The sequence below is a fragment of the Thalassophryne amazonica genome, chromosome 11 (genome assembly GCF_902500255.1).
Source record: "Thalassophryne amazonica chromosome 11, fThaAma1.1, whole genome shotgun sequence".
Lineage (NCBI taxonomy): Eukaryota > Metazoa > Chordata > Actinopteri > Batrachoidiformes > Batrachoididae > Thalassophryne > Thalassophryne amazonica.
This window is the reverse complement of record NC_047113.1, coordinates 3413965-3438614: the sequence shown is the minus strand read 5'-3', so window position 1 is coordinate 3438614 and position 24650 is coordinate 3413965. Positions and strand designations below refer to the sequence as shown.

The following is a 24650-nucleotide window of genomic DNA, read 5'->3' as shown; positions in this document are numbered from 1 at the left end:
AAGCTGTTATTTGTGTAGCATACCATATCTGTATTGTTGTATGGCTGGGAGGCCTGGCTGCCTTTTTGTTTCTGTCTTTTGTTTTTCCTTCCAGGTGGCTTGCATTTGGGACTGAGTGGCTGTGTTGCTGAGGTTATCAGGACCTCACCATGATCACCTGCGGCTCGTCAGGACTCACAGCTGAGGTGCATCTATATGGATTGGAACATGGTGGCATTTAAGACTGGAGTATACAGTGTGTATTTGCCAGAGACTCGACCTTGTGACCAGACGGGTGAGATCGTCATCTCGGGAGCCATCTCATCAACAGTGGATGCAGAGAACGTCCAGGGTTTGATGCACGGTCTGTGAAAGAGGAGGGGATGAGGTCTCACGCTCGTCAGCACACTTCCTGCGGTACGTTAGATTTTGTGACTAACATTTATACAGTCAGTAAATGTGGTGTCCCTCACACCTTTATTATATTGAGCTGTATGTTAGTCATGTATCGGCTTCCACTGCAGTGGAGTTTTGTGAACTGGATGTTCCATGCCTGCAGGTTGGGAAGCTGATTAGTAATCAAGCCAGGAAGTGTTTGCTGTTTGTACACCTTTAAGTGTTCTCTCTGTGTGTAGAGTGTGGACTCACATAATGGTTCCTTCTTTCACAGACTCGGTTTGTTGCGGCCACCTGGGGGGTGTCGGCGGGGTCCTTGGGTCCGAACAGCTTCTGGCTCCGGACCGTTAGCGCTGCTGGGAGCGCACCACACCAGACCGCACTTTCTTTTGTTATTTTTTGTATCACTGTTATGTATTAAATTCAGTTAGCCTTTGTACCGTGCTCTGCTTATTTCATACTGGGTCCTTCAAACGCTGGTCGGTTCTCCGAGCTGCGTCCGACACATAACAGTAGTCTCTGGCCAAACATCACGGACCCAGCGGTAGCAGAGACGGTAACGCGCCGGGAAGGCGGCAGCAGACGTTCAGTAGTTATCTGGATCAGTTGCGGGTGCTCTCCGCCCGGATGGTGCGTGTTTGAGACCCATTACTGAATACTGATTTGTGCTCTCTTGCAGCCGTGTTCCTGTGTTTGTGCCTTATCCGTGGGTCGTGGTGGAGTGTGACTGGCGACGGCTTTGCGTCACGCTCCGACCGGATAAGAGGTTTAAACGGGAGCTGCAAGAGTGTGTCTGTAATGGGTGCACGCGCACGGCGGAGCTCTGTGGCACGGGTCGCTGAGCTTCCTGTGTTACAGTTGTAGCCCCGTTTCCCCGGATAAAGATAACTACTGCGTCTGTTGTATCAGCTCCGGCGTTATTTAGTTGAGCACATTTTGGTTGTGTGTTGCACACAGCTGCGCACGGAGATGCAGCTCTTTGTTTTTTGTCACCAAAGGGGGTTTTTCATTTTTAGCACTTTGGCTCCCTCTTTTCGTAACTGAGTCACATTACCGTCAAGCTCTTAAGTTGGAACTGGTGTGTTCCATTTGTTGGAGCTTGACGGTATAAATCACTTATTTGTTTTGTGTTAGTTCATTTTGTGTGGGTGTTTTTTGAGTTGGTTTTTGTGTGGGATTTTATTTTTTGTTTTTCACTATTTAGTGTCTGGGGTCGTGACCCTGCAGTTCTGCCAAAAAAAAAAAAAGGACCCGAGCAACCTTATGTCAGTCTGTTAGTCTTTCTTTTTGTTTTTTTCAGTTTCACCTCCCAGGGTTTGATGGGACGGTCCCCTGGGGGGTCATGGGGGGGGTATTTGGGTTGTTGTTTTTTCTTTCTTTTTTTTTTTGTTTTGTTTTTTGTTGTGCCCTCTCTTCTCCTCTGACTCCAGCCGTGTGAGCCGTAGTGTCGGCGTTGCTGGAGTGGTGCAGTTAGGTTGTGCTGGGCATTTCCCAGGTAACCTCTGCACCCGGGAGGGGAGGGGGGGGTTTGGGGTATTTTCTTTTTGTTCCCTCTCTTCTCCTCTGGCTCCAGCCGTGTGAGCCGTAGTGTCGGCGTTGCTGGAGTGGTGCAGTGTGGTTATGCTGGGCGTTTCCCAGGTAACCTCTGCACCTGGGGGGGGGGGGGGGGTGTTTTCCCCCCAGTTTCCACTCTCAGGGTTTGACTGTGGTGTCCTCTGGGGGGGAAAGGGCTGTGGGTCCATCTAGCCATAGACGGCCGGGGCTGGGTCCGTTGGTCGTAAGGGGAGGCGTCTCCTGGGGTTGACGAGTGGTCCTCTGGGAGGCGCTGGGAGTCCCCGTGGGTGACGTTGGATCCCAGAGGGACCTCGGCTGTGGTTATTACTCCTGGAGCTGGCGGGAAGTCCTCTGGGGGGTGTTGGTCCCTACATGTCGTTTGGGGGGGGGGGGGGGGGGGTGTTTTAGCGCTTTTATTTGTAAGCTTAAGTTTGGGGTTTTTCTTTTCTCCTCATCCCGGGGTTTGATAGGACGGTCCCCTGGAGAGGGGGGGGGGGGGGGGGGGTGGTTTGGTTGTTTGTGTTTGTCTTTTTGTTTTATGACTAATGACCGCACATGGTTGGATAAAGGCTGACCGCACAGGTTTAAGAACTCCTGGCCACACCTGTGCTAAGTGACTGACTGAAACAAAGGCAAGGATGCAGCCAGAGGTGAGGACATCAACCATTCTGTTGGAAGATGAATGCAGATGCGGTTTCCAGCCATGGTCCCTGGAGGGGGGTGTTTCTCCTGGGTCAGGTTTGTGTGGTCGCCGGGAGGCTTCCCGTGAGGGTGGGGTACTGTTGTATGGCTGGGGGGCCTGGCTGCCTTTTTGTTTCTGTCTTTTGTTTTTCCTTCCAGGTGGCTTGCATTTGGGACTGAGTGGCTGTGTTGCTGAGGTTATCAGGACCTCACCCTGATCACCTCCGGCTCGTCAGGACTCACAGCTGAGGTGCATCTATATGGATTGGAACATGGTGGCATTTAAGACTGGAGTATACAGTGTGTATTTGCCAGAGACTCGACCTTGTGACCAGACGGGTGAGATCGTTGTCTCGGGAACCATCTCATCATCAGTGGATGCAGAGAACGTCCAGGGTTTGATGCACGGTCTGTGAAAGAGGAGGGGGTGAGGTCTCACGCTCGTCAGCACACTTCCTGAGGTACGTTAGATTTTGTGACTAACATTTATACAGTCAGTAAATGTGGTGTCCCTCACACCTTTATTATATTGAGCTGTATGTTAGTCATGTATCGGCTTCCACTGCAGTGGAGTTTTGTGAACTGGATGTTCCATGCCTGCAGGTTGGGAAGCTGATTAGTAATCAAGCCAGGAAGTGTTTGCTGTTTGTACACCTTTAAGTGTTCTCTCTGTGTGTAGAGTGTGGACTCACATAATGGTTCCTTCTTTCACAGACTCGGTTTGTTGCGGCCTCCTGGGGGGTGTCGGCGGGGTCCTTGGGTCCGAACAGCTTCTGGCTCCGGACCGTTAGCGCTGCTGGGAGCGCACCACGCCAGACCGCACTTTCTTTTGTTATTTTTTGTATCACTGTTATGTATTAAATTCAGTTAGCCTTTGTACCGTGCTCTGCTTATTTCATACTGGGTCCTTCAAACGCTGGTCGGTTCTCCGAGCTGCGTCCGACACATAACACTGTATGGTATGCTTAGAAGTGCAATGGTAAGAATATTTGCATGAGTTGAAAGACTGTACATTCCACCTTTCAATAAATGCAAATATTCTTTCCATTGCACAAATGGGAAGGCGTTCATTATTTGTTTCATATGACACCTAAGTAGATCTTCTGTCATATTTTACTTAAAATTAGACAGATGTCCCAGCGGTCCACTTTGGCAGGCAGGCAGACAGACAGCTCCTCCCTCTGGCCGGTTCCTGCTTCCTCCACTAGAACAGTGGAACAGTAGGCCAGTAATCAGCAGTGAGTTACACCATTTCACTGACTGAGAGCTCTTTGCATGGAGCACTTCTAATTGGCTCACACAGATGCCGGCTATTTACAGCATTGGCTGGTTCCCTCCTCCTCTGCGCAGTTTTATGCATGTATATTTTTTTGCTGCATAAAATTGTATTCATAAATAATTTAATTTAATAATTTAAGTGTTTTTTCACTGACATGCAAAATTAGAACAGAAAAAACAATAATTAAATGTCCCCACTTCCTGTATGTGTGATGTCACAGGGTAGATTTCTGCCTGGTTTTGCCCGTGTGTGCCCACCTCCTTTTCCTTCCTCATAGAGGAGACGGGAAGCAGCCAGTTTTTCCGCTGACACACTGCTTATTGAGTGTTGTTAGAAGGAAAGGTGATGTAACACAGTGGTAAACATACCACTGTCCCAGCTTTTTTGAAACGTGTTGCAGGCATCCATTTCAAAATGAGCAAATATTTGCACAAAAATAATAAAGTTTATCAGTTTGAACATTAAATATCTTGTCTTTGTGGTGTATTCAGTTGAACATAGGTTGAAGAGGATTTGAAAATCATTGTATTCTGTTTTTATTTACATTTTACACAGCATCCCAACTTCATTGGAATTGGGTGGGTGTGTGTGTGCGTGCGTGCGTGCGTGTATGTACATATGTATGTATACATGTGGCACAATTTGTGTTCAGAGTGCACCTCTGCAGTGATTAAGCAACACCAAACTTGGTATGGTGTCTGGGGGCACCAAGGTGGACATCTTTGGGGCCTTTACGTTGAAACTGCACCTGCGTGAACACACACACACACACACACTAGATTAAAGCATCAAACACACATTAAAGTAATAATGATTAAAGCTGAATTCTGTAATAGATAAATAGATAAAGAGAATAGATTAAAGCATTAAGTTATTGGAATCACTGGAATCTGGTTAAGAATTCTAGTAATAACAATTAAAGCTGAATTCTGTAATATATAAATAGATAAAGCGAAGAGACTAAAACATTCAATTATAACGAGAATAAATATAAAGAGAATAGATTAAAGCTTTAAATTACTGGAATTATTGGAGTCTTGTTAAGAATTCTAGCAATATGCCTTTATCGGCTCCTGCTGAAGCCAAAGCCATCTATATACAGTAGGGTAAAAAACATTTAGTCATGTCCCGATTGTGCAAGTTCTCCTACTTAGAAAGATGAGAGAGGTCTGTAATTTTCCACATTGGTACACTTCAATTATGAGGGACAAAATGAGAAAAAAAAATCCAGGAAATTACATTGTAGGATTTTTAAAGAATTTTTTGTAAATTATGGTGGAAAATAAGTATTTGGTCACCCACAAACAAGCAAGATTTCTGGCTCTCACAGACCTGTAACTTCTTCTTTAAGAAGCTCTTCTGTCCACCTGTTACCTGTATTAATGGCATCTGTTTGAACTCGTTTTCTGTATAAAAGACACCTGTCCACAGCACAAACAGTCAGACTCCAAACTCAACCATGGCCAAGACCAAAGAGCTGTCGAAGGACACCAGGAAGAAAATTGTAGATCTGCACCAGACTGGAAAGAGTGAATCTACAATAGTCAAGCAGGTTGGTGTGAATAAATCAACTGTGGGAGCAATTGTAAGAAAATGGAAGACATACAAGACCATTGATAATCTTTCTCGATCTGGGGCTCCATGCAAGATGTCATCCCATGGAATCTAAATGATCACGAGAATGGTGAACAAAAATCCCAGAACTGCATGGAGGGACCTGATGAATGACCTGCAGAGAGCTGGGACCAAAGTAACAAAGGCTACAGACCACAGAGAGGGACTCAAATCCTGCAGTGCCAGGCGTGTCCCCCTGCTTAAACCAGTACATGTCCAGGCCTGTCCGAAGTTTGCCAGAGAGCATATGGATGATCCAGAAGAGGATTGAGAGAGTATCATCATGTGGTCAGATGAAAACAAAATAGAACATTTTGGTAAAAACTCAACTCATTGTGTTTGGAGGAAGAAGAATGCTGAGCTGCATTCCAAGAACACCATATCTAGTGTGAAGCATGGGGGTGGAAACATGCTTTGAGGCTGTTTTTCCGCAAAGGGGATAGGACGACTGATCTGTGGTAAGGGAAGAATGAACAGGGCCATGTATCATGAGAGTTTAAGCCAAAACCTCCTTCCATCAATGAGAGCATTGAGGATGCAACGTGGCTGGGTCTTTCAGCATGACAGTGATCCCAAACACACCGCTCAGGCAACGAAGGAGTGGCTCCGTAAAAAGCATTTCAAGGTCCTGGAGTGGCCAAGCCAGTCTCCAGACCTCAACCCCATAGAAAATTTGTGGAGGGAGTTGAAAGTCCGTGTTGCTCAGCAACAGCCCCACAACATCACTGCTCTCGAGGAGATCTGCATGGAGGAATGGACCAAAATACCAGCTACAGTGTGTGCAAACCTGGTGAAGACTTACAGGAAACGTTTGACCTCTGTCATTGCCAACAAAGATTATGTTACACAGTATTGAGTTGAACTTTTATTATTGACCAAATACTTATTTTCCACCATAATTTACAAATAAATTCTTTCAAAATCCTACAATGTGAGTTCCTGGATTTTTTTTTTTCTCATTTTGTGTCTCACAGTTGAAGTGTACCTATGATGAAAATTACAGACCTTTCTCTCTCATCTTTCTAAGTAAGAGAACTTGCACAATCAGAGACCGGCTAAATACTTTTTTGCTCTACTGTGTGTGTGTGTGTGTGTGTGTGTGTGTGTGTATATATATATATATATATATATATATATATATATATATACACACACACAGTGGTCCCTCGCTATAACGCCTTTCACCTTTCGCGGCCTCGCTGTTTCTCGGATTTTTCTTAGTCCAATTTTGCATGCTTTTTTTTTTTTTTACAGTGCATTGTGTTCCGCGGCCTCATCAAGCAGCCGGTCGCGACACCGTGAAGGGAGAGCACGCACATTGTGTCCTGCGTATCTGTTTATAAGAATGTTCTCGCCCAAAAGAAAAAAGAGCGCCAACAACTACCCATAACTGTGTTCTACACTCGGAAAAAGACACCTGCACATTGAATACCTCAATTATGTTTTGATTATTTTACTGATATTTTATTCAGAGATATTTTAAAACATTAGAAAAAAAGTTTCTTTACCATTCATTTTTATCATTGAAGATCAAAAGTCTGGATGTGGGACAAGCACAAAACGGCAATATTTGCATATAATGATGCTGAAAAAAGGTGAAAAAGTCATCATAAACTACTAGAACAAATTTCTTAACACACTTTCATTGTAAAGATAACTATAAAAGTGTGAAATTTCCCCTTTTTTCTGTTTTTCATACAATATGATCAAAGGACATAAGTGCCCGTAGTCTAAGAATCACCCATATATATATCAGGTGGTATATATATATAATATATATATATATATACCACCTGATGCAATTTTTTGATTTATAAAACTATCATTTGGCTATTTTGGAGAATGATATATATGTATTCTTCTTTCTATTTTCTAAATGCACTTATTTGGGTTAAGGGTCGGAGGGGTGCTGGAGCGTATCCCAACAGTCACTGGGTGAGCAGCAGGGTACCAAAAAAATAAATAAAAATCAAGAGTGAGATGAGGTTTGTAAATGATTTGTTCAATAAATGAGCCATTTGTCAAGTCATTCACTATATCCCCTGCAATTAGCAGGCCATGCATAATAAATCAGTTGTGCCTGGGAACCTGAATGGCTGCTACAGTTTTCCACATGTCACAATCCTGCTGCACAGAAAAAAAAAACCTCTGTTTTACATGCAACATGATTGCATTTTATTATTAGTTCAGAGAAGGTCAACTGCAAACCAGAAAATCTTTGGAGGGAGCTGAAACTCCAAACCTAAAAGATCTAGAGAAGATCTGTATGGAGGAGTGGACCAAAATCCTTACTGCAGTGTGTGAAAACTTGGTCAAGAACTACAGGAAACGTTTGACCTCTGTGAATGCAAACAAAAGCTACTGTACCAAATATTAACATTGATTTTCACATGTGTTCAAATATTTATTTTCCTCACTGTATATTCTGAATCCTCATGACATGGGGAACAAACTGATACCATTTTTTTAAAATTTCGGGGCAACCAATAATTTAATGCTTTAATCTATTCTCTTTAGCTATTTATCTTTTATGGTTACTGGGCACCCTGACACTCTGGATGACCAGGTCAAGCTACCCTTTGGTCACACTGTTCATGACATATGTGAGTTGGTGGCCAAAGTCTTTCCAAACCTCCACCGTAACTACCAGAACCACAACTGGCTGGGTGAGCATGCTATCCTTGCTATCCTTGCTCCAAAGAACTTGGCAGTGGATGACACCAATGCTAAGCTTCTGGCCCAGCTTCCAGGACAGGCCTCCAGCTACATGTCAACTGACACAGTGCCCGATCCAGATGAGGTGGTTAACTCCCCAGTTGAATTCCTTAATAGCCTGGCACCAGCAGACCGCCCACCACACAGCTTGGTGCTCAAAGTTGCCGCCCCAGTCATGCTCCTGCGGAATCTCGACCCACCCAAGCTCTGCAATGGAACGCGACTCACAATTAAGAAGTTGATGCCAAGAGTCCTGGAGGCCACAGTAATGACAGGCAAGGCCAAGGGAGAAGATGTCTTTATACCAAGGATTCCACTTATCCCGTCAGACCTGCATTTGAGTTCAGGCGTCTGCAGTTCCCAGTCAAACCCAGCTTTGCATTGTCCATCAACAAGGCTCAGGGACAGTCCCTTAAGGTGGTTGGACTGAATTTGGCAGAGCCTGTGTTCTCCCACGGCCAGTTGTATGTCGGCTGCTCCAGGGTTGGTAACCCAGGACAGCTGTATATCCACTCGCCAGGTGGCATGACAAGGAACATTGTCTATCAAGAGGCTCTTCAAAACTAATGGTCAGAAAACACTAAGTGAATTTCATGAATGAATATTTCTCCATTCTAATATTTACATTTGCTGTTTAAAGCCATTTTATGTTTGTAAAATTGCAATGTAAAAACAGTGAAATACACCACTACCTCAATTTTGATTCATTGATATTTACATGTACTGTTACCTATCTTTTGTGTGTAATTTTGAAAAACAAAGTCTGCATGAAGGACTTCAAATGCGTTTGTCTTTTAACCAAGTATTTCCACTTAGTTTGGGGAGTCCACCTCTTATAGTTCTGCTGGACAAACTTTAGCCCATTAAATATTACATTTGTAAGACATCAGCATTACAAAAACAAATGTTTGGCAATTGTTTTGATTAAAATGATTGGCATTTGGCTTATGTCTAAAACAGGTTAACCTGCGCAGCGCCGGGTACCCCAGCTAGTAAGGGTATAATAAAGGTAAAATATTAGACTGTTTCTTTTCAAGGTTACGTAACTCGGCATTTCTGCAGTATAGACACATGCATCTCTTCAGTACATGCAACCGCAGTCATCAGGAAGACTGTGGAGTTGATACTTGTCCAGAAGACAGTCCTTGACATCCTCCACAAGGAGGGTAAGCCAAAGAAGCTCATCAATGTAAGGGCTGACTGTGCTGGGAGTGCTGGGTCAAGACATATTCATGAAAAGTTGACTAGAAGTGAAAAGTGTCTCATTCCTCGTGTCCAGCCACTTCTGAATCTGAGACAATGTCAGGACCTTCTTACCTGGACTAAGGAGAAAAAGAACTGAACCATTACTCAGTGGTCCAAAGTCCCTCTTTTTAGATAAAGTAGATTTTGCTTCTTGTTTGGAAATTAAGGTCTGGAGGAAGAGTAGAAAGACACAGAATCCAAGTCCAGTGTGACATTTCCACAGTCAGTAATGATTTGGAGTGCCATGTCATCTGCTGGTGTTGGCCCACTGAGTTTTATCAAGTCCAAAGTCAATGCAAACATTTACCTGGAGATTTTAGAGCACTTCATGCTTCCATCTGCTAGCCACCTTGAGGATATGCTTATTTCCTTTTCCAGCAGGACTTGGCACCTGCCCATAGTGCTAAACTCCTAATGATTGCTTTGTTGACCATGCTATTACGGTAATTGATTGGCCAGCCAACTCTCCGGTCCTTAGCCCCATAGATTATTATCTATGGCATAATGTCAAGAGAAAGTTGACAGACACAAGACCCAACAATAAAGACGAGCTGAAGGCTGCTATCAAAGCAAACTAGGTTTCCATAAACCCTCGGCATTGGCACAGGCTGATCACCTCCTGTAGTAATTCATGCAAAATAAACCTCAACTGAGTTGCATAAATGAACATACAGAAGTTTGATGTTTTTGCATTATAGGTCTTTTTTTGCATTAATCTTATGAAATGTTCTGATATTTTGAGATACGCATCTTCCATTTTGTTTAGCTGTAGGCCATAATTGGGTCATTCCATCTCAGTTCACCCAATGGGATAAACCTCACCCCCTCAGATTTTGGTATACTTGGTATATAGGTAGTCTTTGGCGGGGAAAAGGCTAATTTTCAAATTTCAGCTCAGTTGGACCAACAGTTTCTGAGATATCGGCATTTCTTTTTGTCACCTTTCTTTTTCTTTTTTGCGAAAAAGGGAGCAGCTGCTGAAATTCAAATGACCATAACTCAGCAGGCAGTGGTCTGATTTTCAAAAGTAAGGTATCTTTGGAAAGAATTTTACATAAAGAATTCAAATCTGACATTTATTTGATCTTTGAGAATATTTAGACATGACCTTGTGACCTACTTTTTGACAAATTACATTGTGATACTCTTTAATCAAAATTGTTGTCCCATGGGTTCTGTATAACATTAAAAACTGTGAAAATAAAATTTGTTAGCTTTCAAGCAATTTGAAATTGAAGTTGGCATACTCACACCTGAAAGTGCATTGTATGTGGTTTCTTCATATAGGATGTATGTGATACCTGTACCACTGTGATTGTTCAAACATTCCTGCCAAAGTTACAAAAAGTCCATTATTTTACAGATTGATGTACTGGTCAGTACAAGAATAAGTACAACTTTATAAATCTGTGTTGCCATGAGGAATATTTTGGTTTGCTAGGACAACGGTATTTCTTTGCAACCTCACGCAGCAGATATGCCTGTGACGTAATTGGTGTCACTGTCAAAAGACCGGACACAAGGACAAGTCTACAGCATTTTACTCATCACCACATTCTGACCACCGAATCAATGGTTGAGTACTGTGAACAGAATGTCCCAGGAATCCAATTCTTTCATGTTAAACAAGATGAGGTTTATCTCTGTGAAACTGAACTAAACCAAGAGAAATCATTTTGTCCCTGTCATCCTTACAACTATGCAAGCATACAAACTCAGCAACCATATGAATAATCCAGATTTCGTAAACATCCAAGACCCTGGTAATGAAGGCAGTAATGATTTATGTGTACTTTAGTTGTTCATGCACAGAGCTTTGTCCGCTGGATCTATGATGACCTTCCAGATTTCATAAAAATCTGTGGGGGTGAGGTATAAAATCACATTTTTTGGGGGGCAGTCTGAGACTTGATGCAATTATCAAACTTAAATTTAAAAAATGCTTGAACAAATTTTTTTATTTGTAATGAGTGTACAAAATATAAAATTTACAGTTCCTGAAATACCTCTTAAAAAAAAAATTGAACTTTTTCATGATATTCTAATTCTTTGAGATGCACCTGTATATTGCAAGAGTCCACATAAGGCCCCATTTTACGAAAGGAAAACATTAGTTTATCATCCCCGCCCATGTGCCGAAATTGGTCCACATCAATTTATTTATTTATTTATTTATTATTCTCAATAGCATATTCCCATAGCCTTGGATATTGAGAACTGGTTCTTTTTGAGAATCATTAAGAAGTGATTTGATCCACTGGCATCAATAGTCTTTTTGCTTAACGATTCCCTTATCGTTCCTTCAGAACAGCCGTTCTTTTTGAGGGTGTTTGTTGGGAAAATGATCATTTCTCTACGTTGATTGAAGACCCTGCAGTGGGTCTGTAATCAATGGCTTCTGCAGCGCGGCTCCGCTTTGAAGCTTGAACCAATGAAGCAGTCCTCTGATCTGCTGCTTCGTTGGTTCTCTGATTCTATGCTTTTCAGAAGCAACAACTCCGCTTCTTAACTCCTCTCAAAGCCATTTAAAAATGTCAATCATGAGTCACTTTTGTGTAGATTAAAGTCACTGAGACTCTTGTTGCAGCCAAGAAATGAGAATCGTCCTCTGTTCCGTTCACACAGCTCCAAACGCTGCGCCGCTCTTTGCTGAGTGAAGTTAGAGTCCAGTTGGTATTAATAACTTCAAAGCGAATCACAGTTTTAAATCAAATGAGTCCTCTTTCCAAATGTTGTAATACAAATAATAAAGTAGAATCGACCAAAATGTTTTTTCCTCTCAAAATGAGACGTCCTGCATTCTTTATGAATTACATTGAAGCTGACGTGTAGCCGGCTGAGCTCAGCTCAGAGTTATGGAGTGACATTCATGCCATTAATGTCTTAAAGGAAATGCTTTTGACAAAAAACTACAGATTTTGTTTACTTCTATTTAAGTCCAGAGATCAAGGATCCAGTGACCATGTACAGATTTCATTGATTTTTATTTATGTCCAGAAATCAAGGATCCAGTTACCAATTTCATATTTTTTTACTTTAAGGTTCAATAAAATGTTGACATAGAAAACCTGTAAAGCAGGGGTGCCCAAGTTCGGTCCTCGAAATCTACCTTCCTGACATTATACAATTATAGACTTTTGATTCCGCATAATCACGGGTACACCGAAATCAAAAGTCTATAACTGCTTTATTATATGGTAAACAAGAATATTGGGAGTTTGTCAAACATACCAAAACTGAAAAATCTGTCTCAAGTTTCAACTCTTTATTATTACTGTCATACTGTACCAACTGACATCCCATCGATCGACTGGAGATGCCTGTTAAGTCTGTGACAAAGAGTCACGAGGCTTGTTTTCTTATAAACTTTGCCGTTCACCTGTCTAGCTTCTGCGTAAAATTGACCGTCAAATCATACAGATGCATGCAGAGAAGACCATGGTATGTTGTAATAAGTTCTTTAAATAAGTCTATCTATGTGCAATATTTATAGAATTTATTGAGTTGCATTGTTATCCAAGATGCCAAGTGTTCTGCCTGGAGGGGGTGAAGCCAGCTGATCAGCTCAGAAGGCAAAGTTGAGGTCACACAGTACTACTCAGCAATTATCCGTGTATGCCACAGCACTGTGGGACTCGATGCAGTCTGTTCTTGTTTGTACTAGAATGCTGCTGGTGCTGATTATAGGAAGCCTTTTTCTGTAATATGGCAAACTAAATATCTGCTGCAAAACATTTGCACACTGATAATTAGAGTCACTCGGCTTTGTCACAGGTTTTTAAACTGAATATAGGTTGTGACATGAAATCCTTTGTGTCACTCAGTGTGTGCCTTCTGTGTATCATCTCCCCATCTAGGTAGACAACAATGTCACCCGTCACTTAGACAGCACGCTTAAAAGAGACGACTGGGACATTTTAATCCTCCACTACCTCGGCCTCGATCACATCGGCCATATCAGTGGACCCCACAGTTCCCTCATTACCCCTAAACTGCTCGAGATGGATGAGATTGTAAAGAAGATTCACGGTGCCCTGATTTCAAAGGCAAGTTCTTTATTTCACATCTCTGTTCTCCATAATAAAGCTGTTTTTATGTTGTGGTATTTAATAAATTGGTCACATGGTGGGGCAGTGGTTGTCTGTTTATTAGGGTATCTACAATCACAGGAAGTGGTGGCCTTGGTGGCCAACAGACCTAGGCTTGGAATGGAAAGAAGCTGACAAACAAGCTCATGTCAAGCAACATTTCCATCATCCACAGGCCTGCATGGTAGAGTGGCCAGACAGAAACCACTCCTTAGTAAAAGGCAGATGGCAGCCCACCTGGAGTTTGCCAAAAGGCACCTGAAGGACTCTCAGACCATGAGAAACAACATTCTCTGGTCTGATGAGACAAACATTGAATTCTTTGACATGAATGCCAGGCGTCATGTTTGGAGGAAACCAGGCACCATCACTACAGTGAAGCGTGGTGGCAGCATCATGCTGTGGGGATGTTTTTCAGCAGCAGGGACTCGGAGACTAGTCAGGATTGAGGGAAAGATTTAAAACAAATAACTAAAGAAATAAGAAATATATTTCTAATTTTCTTCATATCAAATCAGCCGCAAATGGGAGGGAGGGAAGGGGAGAGAGAGAGAGAGACCACATGGAATCTGATTGAACATCTCTGGAAAGATCTGAAAATGGCTGTGCACCGACGCTCCCCATCCAACCTGATGGAGCTTGAGAGGTGCTGCAAAGAGGAATGGACCAAACTGCCCAAAGATAGGTGCACCAAGCTTGTAGCATCATATTCAAGAAGACTAGAGGCTGTGATTGCTGCCAAAGGTGCATCAACAAAGTATTGAGCACAGGGTGTGAATACATATGTACATTTGAGTCCTTTAAAAAAGAAATTGCAAAAATTTTAAAAGTTTCATATTATTATGGGGTGTTGTGAGTAGAATTTTGGAATAAGGTTGTAACAACAAAATGTGGAACAAGTGAAATGCTGTGAATACTTTCTGGATGCACTGTATGTACATAGAAAATACTGTATACATGATGGACTAAGAATTTAAATGATGATTTTTGCACTTTTTTCAGAGAGATTGTTTTTACCTCTGATTTCACTTTCACATTTTCTTATTTGCTCGCTGTTGCTGAGTTCAGGCTTCATTTAAATGGAGCTTGGTAACATCTGTTTTCATTAAAGCTCATTATGTTAAACTCGGCATACAATTCCAAATAAATTAGACGTAGTTTTCATTTTCATAGGGTTTTCTTATCATAGTTTAATTTTATGGTACATGATGAAATCTCAATCAGTACCTTTAACAGTAGTTTTAGGAGTCTTAATGATGTGTGAAATCATTCAGTGATGTGGATAATTTGTTACCTTCCACCATTAATTATGTGATCTGTTGTAATGACCCAAGTTATTTAATGATCTGTTTTTCTATTGTCTTTAATTTGATGAGCGTGCATGCTTTTGAGTTGTTTTCCATTGTGTGGTTTTGTCTGCTGTGCACGCATTTTGTCTTTGCACACGTGCTGTTTTGATGTGCACTGTTTCACTGTCACTCAGCTGTGGAACCTAAACTTAGATTTTCATGTCTGCCACCTGTCTATAATGTCCTCTCTCTCTTTCACCCATCTGTCTATCTGAAAAGGCAGAAAACAAGAGAAGTTTGTGATTTTTTTTTTTTTTTTTTTTTCCCCCCCATTTTTAATTTGGATAGGGTAGTAGTTTGGGAGGGGCCAAATCTTGTAAACCATTGGTGTCTACAAAATGATACACTCAAGGGTATTTCTGAAAATGTTGAACATTTCACCACATCTCCAAAGTTATTAATTCTGACTTGTTAAATTCTGTATCTCCGGGCTCATGGTGACATCTGTGTGCTGTGGGCAGTCGGAGCCTCCCAGTGAGCCCTTTCAATGAAATGCTTTTGAAGTCATTCCCTCAGTCACATTAGTTAAAACTGTGGCAGTATGGCCTAAATATAGCGACGGCCCAGCAGGAACCTGCAGGATATCAAACATTGACAAAAATGGTGACGCTTTCTCTGATTAGCACATGATCCTCTGAACAGTGTCATCTCATTATGTCAGGATGCACTTTGTATACCTGTTTTCTTCTGCATCCTTATGCTGCATTTACACATAATGACGACAAGTCACGAATGCCATGAAGTATACATTTTTGGCCGCTGATCATGAATGTGATGATTCGGGGCAGAGGTGTCAGGTGTCCTCAGGAACTGCTACAACCTGTTACCACGCGTTGCGATTAATGGCACGTGTTTCTGGTGAATTACCAGGAACCATTACGCACGGTCAACAATAATGTTCTGCGCTGTTGCACGCTGTTCCAAAACAGCGCATCGTTACGTTCTGTCACGTTGTGAATGAGGCGAATTGTCTCCACGCACACATCCATATTCACCCATCAGCTGCTGAACAATTCAGATTGCTCCACTTTGCTCCTCAAAATCTCCAGCAGAAGAACTTTGTGACTGCATGCTTAGTTGGGCTCTGTGCAATGGAGTGGCACAGAGAGGAGGAGGAGACGGAGAGAGCTGGATGTGTGGCTTCACGCAGCTCTCGTCTCGCTTGTTTTCCCAAACATCAGGTGCAGCAGCAGGTGGAACACCTGCAGAAGCACATTGAGGAGCACTGGAACGAGACTTTTAGCTGACTTTGCATCACTGTCCTCCTTCAGCATACTGCAGCAATGGAACTGAATTTGGTGCAGCAAGGTTTAATTGTGTGCATGTCAGAGAAGAACGCCGTCACGCTCTATTAAGAATCATCACTAATCAAGACGGATCAACACGCTCAGTTGCGACCTCCTTCCACATTTGTGGAAGATTTTTTTTTTGACAGCCAAAAACATGCTCCACGAAAATCATGAATATCATGCACCAAAATGCACTATTAAGAAACCTATTCAGATGCATTAAGTCACGATAACAATGTCAGGAATGTGTCAAGAATGATGCAAATATGACATTTGTAATGCATCCTGCATATGTGTAAACGCAGCATTACATAAAAATATAATAATAATAATTCCTGCTTCAGTACATTTGATTAGACATGCTAGGTCGCACTGATATGACGGCTCTCAACATGTCCTTTGTACTGGAATACTCATGGCCTATTTCAGCAAATTATTATTGAGGGCGAACCAATGGTCTATTGTACCTGCAGAGCCCACAAACGCAACATCCAATTAAAACTTGATTTGAAAGCATGACCCCTCTGTGCTAAGGTACTCTGTTGGACCTTTGTGAGAACAGCGAGCACATGGCCTCAATCTTCTTTTCTGGATATTTTAAATTTTGGGGAAGGGCAGCAGCTTTGATTGTTTGAAATGCAGAATGTCTTATAACTGACCTGCAAGCAGCCGTGTAATCTGAGCCATTTATTTCATAAGGGAGAAAATGTAATGGAGATTCATTGTCAAAGTGTCCCCCCGCCCCCCTCTCACTCACCCTCTCTCTGTATATATTATACAAATAATTAGGGATGCACTGATCCATATTTTTTTTCACTTCCAATCCGATCCCTGAATTTGGATATCTGCCGATACTACTGATACCAGAGCTCTGTTTGCTTTCATATAATTATTATTATTATTATCATTATCATTATTGTTGATTTTTATATGAGGATATTTTGTATTCCCAGTTATACAGCTTCATGGATTTTCTTAAAAAGGAGACCTGAAAGGTCAGCTACAATTTTTCAGAAGGTACATCTCAGATGCAAGCCTGGATTTTATGTTTTGCTGAAAGAATTAAGTACTTTTATTTATTTTGATACACGTTTTTTATAGACTTATTTTTATAGATTTAAAAGAGAAAAGAGTGCTTTCTGTCTCTCTGGCTCTCTCTCTCTGTCTCTGGCTCCTTCTCAATTTTTAATTTCAGTGGAGCATTATTGAGATGGGAAACATATGTTTACATTGTCAAAGCAAGTGTCAGAGTAAAAATAAAAAATTAAGTCCTCTCCCTCTATCTCTCTCAATTCAGTATCAATTAAAACATACATTTACGTTGTCAGACCAAGTGTTAGATTAAAAAAATAAAACTTTAAAAAGACCTCTCTCTCTCTCTCTCTCTCTCTCTCTCTCTCTCTCTCTCTCTCTCTCTCTCTCTCTCTCCCTCTTATCAGTGGTGGGCACAGATAACCAAAAAAATTAACTTTAACAGATAATCAGGTAACTGTAAAGTTATCTTTGATAAAGCTAAAATGATAAACCACCCAAAAATGTATCGGAAGTTACAGATAACCGATAAATTCCAGTATTGTCTCCAGTACACTTGCAACTACTAACAAGCTGATTTTGAGTTTTAACACCACAAATCGCTTTTGGAAGCATCAAAAGTGACAACAGACCCAAACAATGAGTCAGCACTTCTGTCTTTGAGCGTCCTGCCCCCTGCTGGACGTTCCAGTTTATTACATGGCTTCCAGCACAGAAGCAACTGAGAGGAGCCACAAAGCTCAACTCTCTACTCAGTAACAACGCTGCCGTCAGGCCGAGGTCTTGGAAAATAAAGCAGTGCTGACTTATGGTTTGGTGTATAAATAAAATGAATACTGATAGAATAACTCCATTAATGTCAATTGTGTCATTTGTGCAAAGTTAAGATATAACATATATCTTTTAATGTTGAATAATGCACTAATTCTGAAGTTTTGTAACAGACACAGAGAGATGGCATTCTGGGTAAAATGTGCCTCCGCTAACACTGATTGGTTGATTCATTCTATGTAAACCAACACGTTAATGTGAGGTGTGTCGTGTTTTGGTGTTTACAGATAAAAGTGCTATGGTAAAATGTCATTTTTTGTTTGTTAAAAAAAAAAAGCCAAGTTGTAATTAGATAACCGTCTGATAACTGGTGTCAAAATAAACCACTGCCATGATCTACTGGTGCCAGTGCAAGTTTTGGCCCTTTCTCCTTTCGCGAGAATTTCTCACGACCACCTCCTGATCGCCAATCGTATGGTCAGAGGAAAATCAGTCCTGTTCCAACATCCAACCTCTCGCACTGTGCCTGTGCAAACACCGCAGACCTGTCTTGTAGTGTTTTTTTTTTTAAACTTTGACGTCTCCGATCGAGAGTTTTTGTAAATTAAGTTTGAAAGAAAAGATTCTGTTTACGTTTTGCTTCTGGAAACACGAGTCCGACGTGTGGTTTTTGAATGTACAATGTGTGTGAGAACATAAATCGTGCACTTTACACCGTGTGGTTCTGTGGTACAGTTTGAGTTGGAACCGAGTACAGTGATTGAAAATATAGTGTCTGCTCAGCTTCATTTTGAATACTGCCATGAGCACTACTGGCCAGTAGATGGCAGTAGAGACCTTGAAAACTTGCCAAAACAAAATTCCAGATAATCTGTGTTGCTACTTGCTACGTTCAAGATGCGTAGAATTTCATAAATGCAAACATAATAACAACGTTTATAAACCAAGAGAATATATTCACGAGAGTTTTAGGCATTAGAGTTTAATGCTGTTGTCCGAGGAGCCTGATCAGAGTGTCTCAAATGCATTCTCCTGTCGTGAACATATTGAGATTACCCTATCACCCATAATGCACCTGGACACAGCATGTCCACACTGAAACCTTAAAAATTAGCGCATTACTTTAAAACTAAACCATATATCTGATATTTTCACTTTATAAAACTCCAGACGTGACGTTAATTTAAATAACTTGTCTGAAATAAGTTTGGTTCAAATTTGAACCATAAGTTAAAAATGTATGCCTATGGATATATGATATTGGCCGCATATCAGTATGGGGTTAAAAGAAGTTAGTTTTTTTTTTTTTTTTGGTGACCAGTTCTTTGCCTGCAGAGGATAGAGTGGTTTCTTCTAGAAGCAGTTCTCCTCTGTTTGCAGAGGGTAGAACTACACATCTGTTCACCTTTGTTTACCACCTTAACGGTCTAAAAATTATTGGACAAAAATTTCTGGGAAGATAATTAGTCCGATAATGGTTTTCAAAGTTATCTGAAAAGATAATCCGATAATGAAAACTTTATCTTCAATAATTATCGGTTATCGGATTATCGGAACTGTGCCCACCACTGCCTCTTGTGTGTGCGCTCTGTCTCTCTCGCTCACTCGCTCTCCTGCTAAGAGCAAACTTGGACCTTTTTGGAAAAATGAAGCCTTTCACCTATAAAATAAACTGTAAGTTTAATTTCTTCAGTGATTTCCTTCAGAATTATCTGTCAAGCTAGAAAACTGCTGCATCCTAGTAAGAGCAGAATATGACTAGAGGAGTGATTTTGAATAAGGAAAGTTGTTTTGTTTGTGTTTTTTTTTTTCCCTCACAAAAATGGATGCTGCACTCACTGCAATTTATTTTCTGGAATAGGCCCAGATTGTATTTCGGAGCTTCTAGAATTCAAAAATTTTCGCGCACGTGCAGGGGGTAATTTTAGGTTTCAGGTTTTTTTGTTTTTCACCACTGTCATTCCTGTATATATACTAAACAAAAAAAAAAACGTAACTTTTTAGCCAATGTAATAAGGAGTTTATTTTGACACATATAACATAATTTGGTATCAAAATTTAGGTGACACATTAAACAAAATGAATATCAATAAATCATGTGACAACCAAGCCACATGGTACACCAGTAATGAAAAACAGAAAGTCAGTAACAAACACAAATTCACAAAGTCAGTAACGGGTATGTCCTCGGTGTGCCTCTCATACAGCATTACACCTGCTCCTCTTTCACACTATCAGATGTCTGATGGTGGCTTGTGGAATGTTGTTCCACTCCTCAGCATCCGGATACAACGATCGGTAGCTGGGGTGGTAACACGTGGTCTTCTGGATCTGAGACGATCATCAGTCCGCCTGGTGTAATTCAGGCGAGTCTGGAGACGGCTTAATGTCATTGAGTGGACACCAAATTGCTGGGCGACTTAGTTCACGCAACTTGTGGTCTGCAACATCCCAGTTGCTTGTTCTGGTTGAACTGCTGTCAGTCGTGGCATGGCTGCACATTCTGAATCTTAGCAGTTTTCGCTGGACTTTGAAAGGCCTTGATGAGTACAACAATTACACACCTTAAATGGGAGCACCACAGCATGCTTGCCAATACAAAAGATTTGAGTACTACCAGGGCTGTATTCACTCTGTCCTACATACAGTACAGAATCCAGCTGGTAAAATTGAATTTTAAATGGCTAGAATAAATCAGAACTCAGATTTCATAACTGCATTTCTTTTTCTGGTCAGTATATATACAGCTGTGGCATCCATTTTATACAACAAATACACAGTGTCAGAGTTTTAATACTTGACTCTTGTCTTTTCACTGCTTTACTGTCTTGTTGATTTAACACGCTGGATAAATATGATGGAACACGCTGTGCTGTGATGGAAACAGCAAAGAAGGGCTGGACAATTCCAAAAACTAGAAAATAAATACATGGATCAAGAAGGATCAATACAGCGGCTTAAAACTGAGAACTTGGTTTTGATGGAGACAGAATTGTAGTTGGAGCACAAGATCAGGGACTTTTAACAAATGGCTTAAAAAAAAAATGGCAGAGATTTAACAAAATGATGAATGCTGATTCTGCTGTGCAGCTGTTGAGAGTGTAAACCATGTAATAACAGCACGCCAGACCCTCTGGGTAGACGGACACGATACATGCCAACACAACAAGATCTGTAAATATCTGCACTGGAAAGTGTGCAAGGAACTGGAGGTGGAAGTAAAAGCAAACATCTGGGAGCACAAGCCAGCACCAGTCTCGTCCAACGGAAAAGTAACTGTCTTCTACCACAGAGAGATCCCAGCAGGAAGACATATCGAAGGAGGTGCAATGACACCTGATATTTTCATTTGGAACAAGCAAAAGAAAACAGCCAAAATTATCAATGCAACATGGATTAGGAAATACCAAGACCTTAAAAATGACCTACGATCAACATGGTCATTGAAAGAAATAGATATCATACCAGTTTGGAGCGACAGAACATATGAAAAAGAACCTGAAGAAACTTCTGACCTCCCAAGTGTCCACATGGTGCAGTTATCAAGAAATTAAGGGAACAATCCCCATCTTGAAGAAAGCCCTCGCATACAGTGCCAGCAATGTTTAGGGTGCAGCTACAGAACCAAGTTCTGGTGCCTGTGCAAACACCACCAAACATGAAGTTTGGTGGTGTTTGCCATGAAAAGTTTGCCCGAGTTTGGTAGTGTGGACGTATTGCCAAACACCAGCAAACTAGTTTGCAAACGTTTGTACATGTTTATTCTTGAAAACATGTTTGGTGAATTTTGCCAACAAACAGCCAATCAGAAAAGAGCTGGTGATCATGTGAATTACTAGTTGGACAAAATGGCAGCCTCCAAGAAGGAAAGAGTGTGGGGATTTGAAGAGATAGAAAATTTAACTGAGGAATATGAGAAACATCCATGCCTGTACAACACCGTAATCAAGTTTGTGTCTTGCTTTTCAGTTTCAGTCTCTACTTTATGGGAAGCTGCGAAAGTGGTGTTAAGGGGGAAATGGATTGCTCTTTCATCTAAAATAAGGAAAGACAGAGAGAACAGAAAAGACTAGAAGACTGTATAGCTGATCTAGAGAAAGAGCATAAAAAGACAAATAATGAAAATATCTTGAAATCTCTAACCCTAAACAGACAGGCACTGAACAACTTATTGACATATAAGGCGGAGGGGGCCTTGCAGTTTGCTAATCAGAGATACTATGAGTCCGGAAATAGGGCCAGTAGGCTACTGGCATTTCAGTTACGCAAAGCGCAGGCAAACCGTACAGTGGCTAGGATAGTGAACCCTTTTTCAGGAAAAGTTGTATCACACCCTAAAGATATAGCCGAGGCATTTTCAGTTTATTATGAGGCATTATATGACTCACCTGAAATAGACAACAAAGCAGAGAAAATTGAAAACCTATTGGGGAAAATTAAGTTATCGAAATTGACAGAGGCTGAAGCCAAAGCCATGGGAGAGCCAATAACAAAAAGGGAAATAGAGGAAACAATAAGAAATTTGAAAAATAATAAGTCACCAGGTATGGATGGCTATCTGGGGGAATTTTATAAATACTTTCTAGATGAAGTCACACCCCTTTTACAAAGGGTATATAATTACGCCTTAGCTAAAAAAGACCCACCAAAATCTTGGTCTCAGGCGATATCAGTAATCCCCAAGGAGGGAAAGGATCCCATAGTCTGTTCTTCATACAAGCCAATTAGTTTGTTGTGCTGTGATGTAAAAATTCTAACAACAATACTGGCTAAAAGAATTCAAAAGTGCATTAACAGAATAATTAAGTCCGATCAAACAGGGTTTATACCTGGTCGCCTGGGAATAAATAATATAAGAAGAACACTAAACATTATGTCCATAGCAAAACAGAAACAGGAACCTTCAATGCTTCTCAGCTTAGATGCTGAGAAAGCATTTGATAGGGTGGATTGGCTGTATTTGGAGAACACATTGGGGACAATGGGATTTCACTCAGATTTTATTGATTGGATTAGAGTGTTGTATACAGAACCCACATCAAAAGTATGAGTAAATGGACATTGTTCTGAACCTTTCAGACTGAAAAGAGGAACTAGACAGGGGTGCCCACTTTCTCCTTTATTATTTGCTATAAGCATAGAACCACTGGCGGAAATGATTTGAGATAATGACAATATACAGGGAATATCGGTGGGTGGAGTAGAGTACAAGATTTCGCTCTATGCGGATGATGTGATACTGTATATTACCAACCTGCAGATGTCTGTCTCGGCACTTATGGATTGTCTGGGGGACTTTGGAATGATATCAGGTTATAAGGTCAATGAGACAAAGTCGCAAGCAATGATGTTGGTGGGTGATAGGCCGCTAGATTTGGATAAAGTTGCTTTGTTTAATTGACCCACCCAAGGATTTAAGTATTTAGGCATAATGGTTACACCACAAACCTCACAATTATATACAGAAAACTATGGGAAATTGTTTTTATTAATAAAATCTGACCTGGTCCGCTGGGAAATTCTACCCTTATCCCTAATCAGGAGAATAGAAACAGTTAGGATGAATCTCCTTCCTCGGCTGTTATATTTGTTTCAGGCCCTCCCTATTTGGATTCCATCCTCTACTTTTAAAAGATTGGACAAAATGATTTCTTTATTCATTTGGCAAAGGAAAAAACCTCGAGTTCGGCTGAAACTATTATGTAGTCCAAAAAAAATGGGGGTCTTGATTTGCCCAATTTGAAATTGTATTATTGCGCTGCACAGATGCGTGGGTTAGTAGAATGGGCATTGCAGGATGAGGAAACAAATTGGATAAAACTAGAAAACCATGCTTCCCAAATTGTTTCATTAGATACCGTACCTTTTTTAGAACAAAAGAAATGGAGAGATTTGAAAATAAAAAATGAGTGGATTGTGTGTACACAACGAGTATGGACACAGGTGAGGAAGAAAATCAGTGCACCTTTAACAACCTCACGGGCACTTAAAATCACTAAGATTGCTGATTTTTTACCTAATAAATTAGACTCTGGATTTAAGGGGTGGGTTGAAAGGGGTTTGATAACTATCCATCAGATGTTTGATGGAGGAATATTAAAATCTTTTAAACAGTTGCAGGACAAATTTGGTTTAGGTTCCGATGCTTTTTTTTTTTCGATATTTACAATTACGAGACTATTTAGTGTCATGTGCAGAATGGGACGCTTTGAAACAACTGCCTACACCAATTGAACAAATATTAATTAAGGTGATTGAAGAAAAAAGTAAAGTTAAAATAATATCGAACATGTATAAAGACTTACATTCTCAACTGTCTGATAACTCACTGGAAGTGAAGGGGAAGTGGGAGTTAGAGGCAAACACAATTATTGAGGATGAAGAATGGGAAGAGGTGTGTGAAAGAGGCCATAAAATTACTAGCAGTCTGATTTGGAAGGAGTTCAATTGGAAAATTAAGTTAAGATTTTTTAGGACACCATCAAATACTTTTAATAATGATAATAGTAAAACTAATGTGTTGGAGGGATTGCAAACAAACTGGGGATTATTTGCATATTTTTTGGGACTGCCCCGCCTTGAAACCATATTGGCTAGGGATCCAGGCAGAGATCCGAGCCATCCTAAATTTTAATTTGCCACTGGATCCAAAATATTA

The 24650-nt window shown here is 41.0% G+C and overlaps 1 protein-coding gene across 1 annotated transcript in view; it reads left to right on the top strand.

The window, feature by feature from the left end:
• pigg (phosphatidylinositol glycan anchor biosynthesis class G) overlaps nucleotides 1-24650 on the top strand; it is a 345004-nt gene that overhangs the window by 81981 nt on the left and 238373 nt on the right. Inside the window, exon 4 of the mRNA XM_034181167.1 lies at nucleotides 13321-13509. Coding sequence (XP_034037058.1) covers nucleotides 13321-13509 — 189 coding nt within the window. The remainder of the gene's footprint in view (nucleotides 1-13320; nucleotides 13510-24650) is intronic.